The sequence below is a fragment of the Poecilia latipinna genome, unplaced genomic scaffold, assembly GCF_001443285.1.
Source record: "Poecilia latipinna isolate Pla-1442-1.1 unplaced genomic scaffold, P_latipinna-1.0 Scaffold1695, whole genome shotgun sequence".
NCBI lineage: Eukaryota > Metazoa > Chordata > Actinopteri > Cyprinodontiformes > Poeciliidae > Poecilia > Poecilia latipinna.
The window spans coordinates 5,348-16,796 of NW_015114311.1; the positions used below are offsets into that span (position 1 = coordinate 5,348).

Consider the following 11,449-nt stretch of genomic DNA (forward strand, 5'->3'; position numbering starts at 1 on the left):
AGAGCCCATTGTGACATCTGTGTTAGTTTAGCATGACCGTGGATACAGACTCTAACATTTGATAGGTAAAGTTAGTGGGTAGTGAATCTATGTGTACTATTACTAAGTCTGATCCACCTTTTGCGTATTTTAATTACAGGTAATATTTTCTAAACATTTAAAGTTCCGTCATACAGACAGGACATTCGATACAGTTAAAAGGCAAATGCAGTTTTTCAGATTCTTTCTATGATCACCAAAGCTTTGAAATGAAACAACCTCTTTTATATCTGAATATATCTGGTCAAATGATTTATAAGTTTGATTGCCTCACCTGGTGTGAGGATGGGGAGATGTGTTTTTACTGCTTTATATTGGAATATCTTACATTGTACACTGCTCAAAAAAATAAAGGGAACACTTAAATAACACATCCTAGATCTGATTGAATGAAATATTCTCATTGAATACTTTGTTCTGTACAAAGTTGAATGTGCTGACAACAAAATCACACAAAAATCATCAATGGAAATCAAATTTATTAACCAATGGAGGCCTGGATTTGGAGCCACACACAAAATTAAAGTGAAATGTTCCCTTTATTTTTTTGAGCAGTATATTTTACTTTCCAGGACAGGACAAATATAGAGTCACATATTTCTACAAATCACTTCTGTTCAAAATGGAAGTGACTGAAGTTAGTACATGTAAAGAACACCAAATGCTGAGAATTCAGTGGTTGATATGGTTCCACGTCATTATCACAGAATCTTTCAAACATGAACAAAAATCAAAAATTTAAAGAAAAAAGGTTTCTGAGGCCTCACTCAACAATAACTGGATTCTGGAGCCAATAGGTCAATCTCAATGTGAATGTCCTAAGGAAAACTTACAGGATAGAAACCAACATCATGGACAAAACCATGTTCTTGGTTCTCACTTTAGGCCACGGAATGCGTTAACTATCAGCTTTTGCAGCAACAGACGTTTGCTGAAAATCTCATCTGATTTTCAGGTCACGGTAGAAGTTTCTACCCCTCCCGACCCCACTGAGGGACAAGGGTGTTCAGAAAATGGATGGATGGATGGATGGATGGATGGTAGAAGTTTCTTTTAAGGAAGAAACTTGTTCTTTTTTTCACAAAGTATGCAGTTATTTGAAACAATGAGATCCTCGGGTAAAAAGTTGAAAATTGGGTGTGGGGGGTGTTTTGCACAACAAACGGAACACTTTGCTTTCAAGGAGGAAAATCAGCACATAATATTTCGCCTGTGTTTTTTTTACCCAGAAGATAAGTGTGGGTAAGTCACAGCAAAGGATAAAGCTTTTTTTACTCTCTTCTGCATCCTCAGTTTGTCAGACACCCAATAATAAGGACATGTGAGATTTTAAATTCACACTGAAGCGCTAAACATTTGACTTTTTGATTCTCCAAAAACTGCGCTTAAAACTGGGGTCATCACTTAGTCTCTCTCGCCCTCTGCTGGCTAAAGTGAGGCAATTCAAGAGTCTTTAGACTTTTTAATAAAATAACTCGGGATAAAATATGTGACAGAATTTTATATCTATAGACTTATATTTATTTTTTTATGACCTGAAACAAGACTCAAAGCAAACCATTTTACTGTTCACACAGTGATGGCGCAGAACTGCTTTTATCAAAAGCAGTAGTGCAGAAGCTTTATAGAGGTTCAAATGTTTTTAAATGTGCCACTGCTGCCTTTTAGCTACAGAACAAAAGACAAAAACGGAAGAAAATTTGGCATTTATGACATGATATTAGAAATATTGAATTTAAAAACTGGAATATTTCAATCTGCTGCTCAATGGAAATAAAAAAAAATTCTATCCTATCAGGTGCCTGTTTCTACTCATGTCTCTACTGTGCACATCCTTTCTATTTTATATTACCTTTTCAACCCAAGTTAAATGCAGCTGCAGAATAATATTTGCTAAAAAAGCTTAAGAATGTAATTTTAAAACTTTTGAAAATGCATGGATGAAGATTTAGGTGGCTGACGACATCAGTGTCACAGCCGCTGGTACGTAGATGCCCCTGGAAGTACAGACGAGACTGGATGTGGGTCCATTCATTCTTCTGTGTCAGCACATCTGGATGTTCATGTTTCCAACATCTGTCTATACATTTTTCAGCAGCCAATTTGGGGATGACATGCCAGACTGGGAGAAGTAGTTCCACCACCACGGCTTCTCCTGCCGCTCTATTCCTTCCTCGGTGACAACCGGCTCGCCATGGCGCTCAAACTGGTTGTAGGGGTCAAATCGATCCCAGCTGTCTGCCGTGGGGAAGAGGTGGTCATCTATGTCTGGCTCCACTGGAAGCTGTTTGTGTGGAAAAACGGAGAGGTCAAGCGATCAAATGGGTATCACTCAGCAAACGGCACGCATAGAAGAAGGAAATGTCCTCTGTGCATCGACTAAATCAAAATGTAGCTGTTTTGATTTTGCAGTGAATTTTTTACACAGAAGAGAAGCACATCTCTAAGCTAATGAGATGTATGAATTGAAACTAAAGAAAATACGAAAGTATTGTTAATCTTGTAGAATGTAGAGAAAAGTCTATTTATTATTATTATTATTATTATTATTATTATTATTATTATTAGTAGTAGTACGTTTAGTTCACCCTAAACAATTAGAGTTTGGAAGCCTTTGAATGAAACAGCAAACTTTAGAATACAAAGTACAAAGCAAGAAGTCGGGAATACAAACCTTCTCTAAGACAAAGTTGACCTGTCCAGCCTTGTTCAAGTTGTGAGGCAGGTAAACCCTCTTGCTGACCTTTGAGTAACCTTTGGCAGTGGCTGTCAGGATGTGAGTGCCTGGATTCACCAGCCTCCAGTAGTCTCCGTCCTCAGCTGCCAAGTGAGTTAAGGTGAAATGAACAGAAACGGTGAAATTGCAAAATTCAGCAAGATGTTTTTTTTCTGCACGAACAGAAACTTTGGATTTGTTTATTTTTACCTGTAGTGACATCTTTTCTAATCCCCCTGACAGAGACAGTTGCACCTTTTATACCGTTTCCATTTGTATCCCTCACAACGCCCTTAACTCCCCTGTGGACCTGTCCAGAGAGCAAGAGCACAGTCACAACGACAATTCCCTCACAACCGAGTATAATTTGGTCTGGACTGAGCAAATGTAGCGCCACTAAACAGTCTAACTTTATTCTGTAGACACTTACAGACTCGAGAAAACTGAGCAGGGCTTCTTTATTCCTTTTCCATTCTGGGTAGAGCTCGGCCTCCGAGGGGAATTTGTCACAGCCAAGCTCCACTGTGATCTCCATACAGTTAGTGTGTAAGTAATTGAAATCAGACATACCTGCAGAAGGACAATAGGTGTTCAGGTAATGTTGGGAGCAGGTGTCAGGGTTAGGGTTAGCAAATGCGCTGCACTTTGAAGGCATCTCACCCCCAGCAAAACTGTACCACAGAGCGCCGTTGATGATGCCTCTGTTACGATAAAAAGAGGCCCCACACCGGTCCGTGTCATTGTTTGACATGGTGGCGTGAGCGTCAGCGTAAGTGCGAGCGAGCTGCTTGAAGATCTGAGCGTTGGAAGATTTATTGGTAGTGGAAAAGTCGAGATAAAGTGACAATAAAGTGTTTTTTTTTTTTTTTTTCGTGAATCCCCACCTGTTCATCTGGAGAGGGTGAAAACATCTTCTCCTCTTGCGGGTGTCTGGAGAAGTCGAAGGGGTAGGAGACCACCAGCTCGCCTCCGTGGAGGCTGGCAGACTGAACAAACGGCAGTGACCTGGTCCACTTCATTACTGCGTAGGTCTCTGGCGCCACCTGCAGTTCAAAAGTTGGAACTACATGATGTAGGTTCAAGGCAGTTGAGATGTGAAAAGCCGTTTCATTTTCTTCTACCTTCCCAAACCAGTAGGAGTCAGGGATCGGGATGTGATCTATGCGGTAGTGCCTGCTGCGACGGTTCCGGTAGAAGACGGAGGTGAGGTCGGGAAAGTTGCGGTTCAGGTCGAGGTTCTGGGCATTAGCCCGTCCGCTTGTCCATCCATTTAGCAGATGACCCTAAAAGATTTGCGGCGTTAAAATGTGCTAAGTCTTGCACGAAGTGGAAGGTAACTGTGGGGATAACGCAAGATAAGTAGCAACAGTGGTTATGTGAAGAAAACTAAACTGTATTAGTCAGAATTTCTACAAGATGAATTTTAGACTTCTTTGTTAGTTCTATTGTTAACATGAAGACAAGACCATGTATCCATAATAATGAAGAGGAAACATGAAGACATTACGTAAGGCTTTTTCCTCAAGAAGAAGAAGAAAAGAAAAGAAAAAAACAATGTATGTGCATGGTTACATATTTGTAGAGTTCAGCCACTGCTAATTTCTTTATATTTTAAAATATAAAAATTTTTATGTTTATATTTTCCTTTTAAAGAACCAGATTTCTCTGTAGTCATTTAAAGTTGCCTTGATCTATGTGTCCCCAGGTTTTCTGAATGTAAAGCTCATGTTTCTGCCCCTCCCCCCCCCATTTCTGGAGCATTACCTGATAGTTTTATTTAAAAAGGAACCTTAGCTCAAAAAGCAAGTTTCTGCATACAGAGCACTTAGCAAATAATCTATTGTAAATTGTCATAAGGTGTATTGTTAGTAGCAGTCTGATGCAGAAACACATATTTAGTTTAAATTGTTTTTAGCTAAATCAGTAAAGTATGGCAAACTTGACATTACCATCAGTTTGACTACCTGTAAAATAATATTTTGCTGAAACGAGATGATTATCAGAAAGCTGCAACAAAAGCATGATTATGTCGGTTCCAATCAAGGACACGCCGAAGATGCCTCCGAGTGCAAGATGTTGACTTTAATCAATACAACAACTCGGAAGTAAAGACGCATTAGTTTTGTTCAGGTTGACAGAGTGACATCTTCTGGATAACTTATTATTGACTTAGATGTTTTGCTTACAAACATCTGATGGAGCACTAAATGTTCAGATTATGTATAAAGGGCTAAGCTTCTATTTTATTATTTATGTTATGGAGCCAACCTAATAACCAAACTTTATGTGCTGCTGTGAGAAAAAAAAACTTTTAAAAATCCATAGATAAATGTTGAAATACTGGAGGATTATTGAGCAAGGCCACTTTAAAAGACCATAAAAAACTCTGGCTCTTTGAAAACAAAAATATAAACGAATGAGGGGTCATGTTGGGCAGCTCTGCATGCTGCCATATACATGCAACAATATAGAAACAGTTTCCTCTTCTATATTTCCGATGTCGACCAGGAATCAAAACTTTCCCATTTTAGACACTCTTTGGGAATTACTAGCACACATGCAAAGCATGTTAAAAGACAAATTTCAAGTAGCTGCTCTTAACGAATTAAAAATTTGATCACAGCCCATCAACCAAGAAAAATACCGTAAATCGAATTAATATTTTAACCATGCAATGTAAGGCTCAGTTCTGACCAAAACTGGCTGAAACACCTTATTTCCAAACAGCAGCTTCCGTCTGACCTGATTGGAGGTATAAATATACACTCTGTGGCATCCACATAACCAGATAACAAAATAATGTCCATGCAGAGATTGGAGGCAAACGATTAGGTCTGATGTGTGAGTGAATGTGCAGAACATCCGAAAAACACAAAAGGCGTCGGTGCCCATTTTGGAAACATGCAACTTCCAGAGCCGGCTGAAGTGTTCAACCCTGTTGGAAGACATTTCTGAAAATGAAAACAGAGTCATCTGTGAATTTTATTTGTCCTTATCCCGACCTCACCGGTTGATCAACTTGAGGCCGGGATCGTTCCCAGACCAAGTGGAATGATCAGACAGTCAGAAAAAAAAAAAAAAAAACAGTTGATAGAAGTTTGCATTCTTCAATGTTCAAAGCACAAGCAAGAGAAGCACAGAAGCCAAAAAAGGATTGAGAGCGGATAATGGTGGTTTGTTCTTCGTTTTGTTAACAATATTTACTTCCTGGTTGGAGAGCTCCGGGTCATTGCTTTCCTCTACCTCTGAGGCGGCCACCTCGTAACCGTCAGGGTTCATGGAGGCCAGAATGTGAATGCGAGTGTTGTTAATGATGGACTGAATTCGTTGGTTTCCCAGGGTGTACTCCGAGCACAGGTACTGCGCTAAGTAGATGAGCAGCTGACGTCCTAGCACCTCATTTCCATGCATGTTGCCAATCAACTTAATCTCTGGCTCCACTGCAGAAAATGAAAATGGAAATGAGCACAACAAAAAAAAAAAAAAAAAAACACTTAATGCTTGGCCATATGGGTTGGGTTTTTTTCTCTCTCTTAGTAATAAACACATTCATTTAAAACTTGTATTCTGTATTTACTTGGATTGTCTTTGACTAATATTTAAATTGGTTTGATGTTCTGAAACACATTCCTTCTTCAGGACCTGAACAGCTTGCTGCTAGTGATGGGACCTTGAATTTCTGCTCTCAACCAGAAAGTCTTGAAGGAAAATGTCCAACCATCTGTTTGTAACCTTGAGCTTAGTCAATATTGGGTTATAAAGCAGTACCATGGTTCAGAACTCGTTAGAAAATCGAACTCTTACTTAGTAAAAAACAAAGGTTTTGGACTGGCCTCATCAAAGTTGGAATAGTAAATCCAAATGTATCATTTTTGGCATGACCTCAAACAGGTCATTTGGGCTCAAAAAGGATCAATTGTTGCTGAATTAAAACAATTCTGCAAAGAAGAGCGGGTCAAAATTCATTTACAGCGTGTAGAAGACTCTGAAAAAATATTGCAGATCCTCTATGATAATTATTGCTACAAAGTGTAGCTTAATTAAGTTTAGGAAGTAGTTACATAGAACCCATCTGGTCTGAATGGCTCCCCCCCCCTCCCCCCAACAATAAATACAATGATTATTTGAAAACCACATTTCATATTTACTTTGATTGTCTTTAACACTAAAAAGAAATTTAGTTGATGATTTGACTGATGACCGGAAACATTTGCATGTGGCTAAGAAGCGAAAACGGAAGAATATCTTTTTCGCAGAATTGTTCTAAAAGTCACAACAGTTCTGCGTGACGCTGTTCACTCACGCAGCTCATGATGTCCTGGGTTGTCGGTGAATTCAATAACCAACAGATCTCTGCCTTCGGTGCTCCGTCCGATGCTGTAGACATGAGAGATGTGGGAGCACTTGGCTGCCGTCCTCTTCAGTAAGCTGTACATCTGGGCGTTAGAGGCGTAGATGAACTGGATGATGGTGCTCGGTTCTTCGGGAGAGAGACTGGACAACGCCACCTCCTGTCTGGCTGGAGGGGTGAATGACGGGAATATGTGGGAGAGAACAGAGGGCTGGTTGTGTAGGTTTCAAACATTACGTCAGCACAAAGCGTCCAAGTGGCACAAGACTCTGATCTTTACCTCTCATCCCAGATAGCGGGTCGAAACACCCCTCCTCGTTTGCAGCAAAGAAGCGATCGCAATCCAGGAAGTAGGGCCAGGCCATCTCTATGGCCTCAAAGGCGTGCATGCAGTCTTTTCTCAATGCTTCGCATGTGCTGCGGCACGGTTTGATCATCTTGTTGTCCCGACAGGGCGAGGCAAGCACCGAACACCCTACGAGACGGATCTCGGGGGAGCACTCACCATTGAGGAGACCGTGGATGACACTCAGGAGGAGGTACTCTGCTCCTGACTCGGCTTCAAAACGACTCCGGTGACCAAGAATGTTGGGGAATATGGTTCTGTAGAAATGGGGGTGGGGGGAGATAAGAATGCTCTTATGGAAATATTTACATACACCCATTGCATCAATAGTTTGTGGAGCCATGGTTAGAAGCAATAACTTGATAAAGTCTCTAAATCTCTAAGATTCCATCAATTTCTCATGTTACTGTTGGAGAAATCTTGTCCAACTGTTTCAGTTCTTTGAATTTTCCACACATTTGTCTCTGCACAGCTGTCTTGAGACTCAGCAGAGCGTCTCAGTCAGGATAAAAAATGAAATTCGACTAAGTCAATGCAACCCTTGTTCATACATTATTATTATTATTATTATTATTATTATTATTATTATTATCTTCTTCATACGTTCTTGTTGATGCGATGGTTTGACATCATTGTCCTGTTGAACTAAGCTCTGAGTTAAGATTTTGTATCATTACAGATGAGATGTTTCTGATGTTTCTGTTTAGTTTTTGCCTTACATAATAACATAGTGCTGCAAATCATAGCCAAACATCTCTACTTTGTTATTATGTGCAAGAGACACTGGAAGTAGTTTACTTAGCTACAACTTAGAAAACCTTAGTAGTCTCCTGGCTGCAAGACATAATTAAAACAATGCATATTTCATATTATTATAACTGTGCTGGGAAACTTTAGCCTTTTAGATGTGGCTCTTGGGTTTTTTGCAGTTTCTCTGAGCATTGTGAAGTCTAACCCTGGGGTGGGCCTCTACTCCTAGGAAGATTTCCAATTCATTCCATCTTCTGAATATTTATTCCTGATGTAAATAATTGACTTCAGTCAGTCTGAAAAAGACCCTGATTGACAAATAAAATATTTTACAGATAGGATCACTGTAGGCCTACTTAATCTTAAAGTACTTGAGTTCATTTTGTTGGCAGCACCCATCTGCCACTTAATGTATTAAACATAGAGGCAGAAAAATTTGTACCCAAAGTAATTCTTCCCCATGTCTGTACTGACAGGTATAAAAGTGTTCATTTTGCAAGACTGTAATCCCTGATAAGAGCTGATGTGAATTTAAACATTAATGTGGTTTATAAGTACAAGAGTCAGTTTCTTGTACTTAAGTAAATAAGTAAATAAATAAGTAAATAAATAAATAAATAAAAAATTGGGAGTAATGTCTTTGTTCTGCTCCATGACTCACGTTGAGTACTCCAGATCATTGCAGTAGCCCAGGTTCAGATCTGTGCAGGTATCTGCTGGAACAAAGTAAAGGTAGAGAAAGTTTATTACAAAAATAGTTCTGATGGAGCAAGAACATTTTAAATTGTTTCTCTGTTTTTTTTTTTTGTGGACAAAAACACTGTATTTCTCTTCAAGGTCACACATACACATAGATGGGATAATAATAATTAATAATAATTTTACATTTTAGAGCAGTACTTTGTAGCTTTGCAAATAATGTGTTCATCAAAGCAATAAAATAAACTCACTTTAATGTGGCTTTTTTCTTCAGATTTTTTTCTAGACTTTCAAACATGTTATTTAAAAAATAGTTTAGCACGAGTGATTGATTATCTTGAAGTAGCATTTTGTATTTGAAACAGCTTAGTCTTCCACAAAGGACAACTACAGCTTGAAAACAGCATACTTCAAAGATATTTCACGTGTAAGATTTACTTTACTTGGCGCTTCTATATTTTATGAACTCAACTCCGTGTAGAAAGAAAAGCTAAACAGACACATACGTGTTTCATCGTGTGCGTTGCTGCTGCTGCTGCTGCATCTTCCTGTGAGGAAAATCAAGAATGATACACACACACACACACACACACACACACACACACACACACGCACACACACAAAACAAAAGCAATGAATCCCAAACTCAAAGCCAGGGGGCGACATCTTCAAACGTACGACGAACTGAATTTGAAAGAGTTTACTGAGTTAACAAATAAAGAGAGTTGTGGGTAAAAACAATAGAAACCCGTGAGAGGTTCCAACTTTATACGTCCCGAAATTAGGCTGAGAAACAGAACAATGAGAGAAAACGACGAGTACAACAATCAGTTAGTGCAACTCAACTTTTTTTTTTCTTTTTTAGCACATAATAAATGATTTCTAAACACAGGTTTAAATGCTGAACTGACAGAATCGTCCACTGTCCTAAATGAAAAAAGCGGTCCAGTGTCTCCTATTTTCGCCCCCAGGAGAACTTTGCATTTCGGCCTCTGATTGCGATGTGGGAAAAAAAAAAAAAAAAAAAAAAAAAAACTTGAGCGCGGCCATTGTCTTCTCTTACCTAAAAATTCGTCTCCCGGATGACACGGCTGTTGCGGGGCGCAAAAGCAACTCCGCGCCAAGAAAAACAGCAGCGCCGAAACTTCCAAATGCATGCTGCGCTTCAAGGAAGCAGCTTGTGTGATGTGGCAGTAAGTTTGGTTGAAGCTACTGCCTTTCCTTTTCCTTCCTCGTCTGAGCTCCCTGATAATTACCACCCACAGCACAGAGCTCCGTCCTTTGTCTGCTGTGCAGAGAGCATCCCTGACCCGAACATGGGACTGCGGCTCTTTGCTGCGCCGATCATATTTCACTCCGTGTGTGTGTGTGTGTGTGTGTGTGTGTGTGTTGGAGCGAGAAAAAGAGAGTAGAGGAACGTGGCTTGTGTGGTGACTAAAGTTAAAATGAATGTAATAAAAGCTTGTGAGGCACCCAACGATGCCTCTCCCCGCCTTCCTCCATCTTTACTCTGCACTTACTTTCCACGCGTTTACATCCTCAAAACAATGCACCATTATGTGGAGCTGCTACCTACCTGACAGGGGTTCCGGAGGCTTCCAATTAGATACATGTAGCGTTTAGAGGAGAAATTTAGGGCTCTGGATTGTATTTTGCTTTTAGGAAAATAAACATGTCTACAGTTATAAAGACACGGCTGCTACTACTCAGCAGCCTCATCTTTAGGCCTCTCCACATATTTTCTACCAGACACAAGTCAGGATTCTGTTTGGGCCACTCCAAAAATGTCAGTGTCGACTTTCAGTCATCAGATCAATGCTGGTAAACTTAAAATGTAACATTTTATCTATGTTTATATTTACATCTGACAGTGTAATGAATAATTCTGGGCTTCACTACATCTCTTCCTATAAAGTATAGATTAGGCACAAGTGTAAAGACTTGAACAAGCTTTGATAAGCGTCAAACTGTGATGACTTGGTGGCTTTGTGAGAACACCTTCAAAACTGCATGTCTTTTTGGATGTTCCAGGTGAACTGTGGTCTGTATCAAACGCGATGAACCAGCGAGAGCATCATGGGTAGTCAAGACTGGCGCCTGTAGTCCTGCGCAACGCTAATGTCGCTCAAAGTGTTCAAGAGGTCAATCCGGGCTCTGACAGAAGGGTGTTTGTTCGATCATTGAGATACAAAGCTGCAGACCAGTCAGGATGGAAATGCTGACCCCCTGACCACAACTAAAACCAGCAATATGGGCAGCGGAAGAAGACAGCCCGGTCCGATGAATCACATCATCTTCAACATCCAGAGTATGACTGAAGATGGGATCTAAAAAAAAAAAAAAATTAAAAAATCAGCTACTGCTGTTGACCTCAAAATTTGATCCAGTCGGGTATATGTGAGACGTGCTGAACAAGGTGGACACAATGTTAGGCTTTATCAGTGTGTAAGTAGACCCTTCGAAAACTGGCCATCCAGTGACACCATTTTTCAGTCTGTCTAGTCCAGTGGTTCCCAAACTTTTTCTTCTGTGCCCCCCCAGTGGTTTC

General features: G+C 40.0%; 1 protein-coding gene across 4 annotated transcripts; it reads right to left on the reverse strand.

Moving 5' to 3' along the window:
- Positions 1-1,487: 1,487 nt before the first annotated feature.
- Positions 1,488-10,272, reverse strand: cpz (carboxypeptidase Z). Of its 4 annotated transcripts, none has more exons than XM_015060243.1 (13): positions 9,965-10,272; positions 9,408-9,449; positions 8,864-8,915; positions 7,387-7,709; positions 7,059-7,274; positions 5,960-6,195; positions 3,877-4,038; positions 3,640-3,798; positions 3,416-3,551; positions 3,186-3,325; positions 2,966-3,065; positions 2,714-2,859; positions 1,488-2,323 (listed from the first exon to the last, which is right to left on the reverse strand). In XM_015060243.1, exons 1-13 carry the CDS (start codon positions 10,056-10,058, stop codon positions 2,120-2,122), a joined length of 2,010 nt encoding a protein of 669 aa, XP_014915729.1. In that variant the 5' UTR covers positions 10,059-10,272; the 3' UTR covers positions 1,488-2,119. The 4 variants fall into 4 exon arrangements, with proteins under 4 accessions (XP_014915729.1, XP_014915730.1, XP_014915728.1 ...); XM_015060244.1 differs by having other exon boundaries at positions 5,999-6,195; positions 8,864-8,918; XM_015060242.1 differs by having other exon boundaries at positions 8,864-8,918.
- Positions 10,273-11,449: the final 1,177 nt, after the last annotated feature.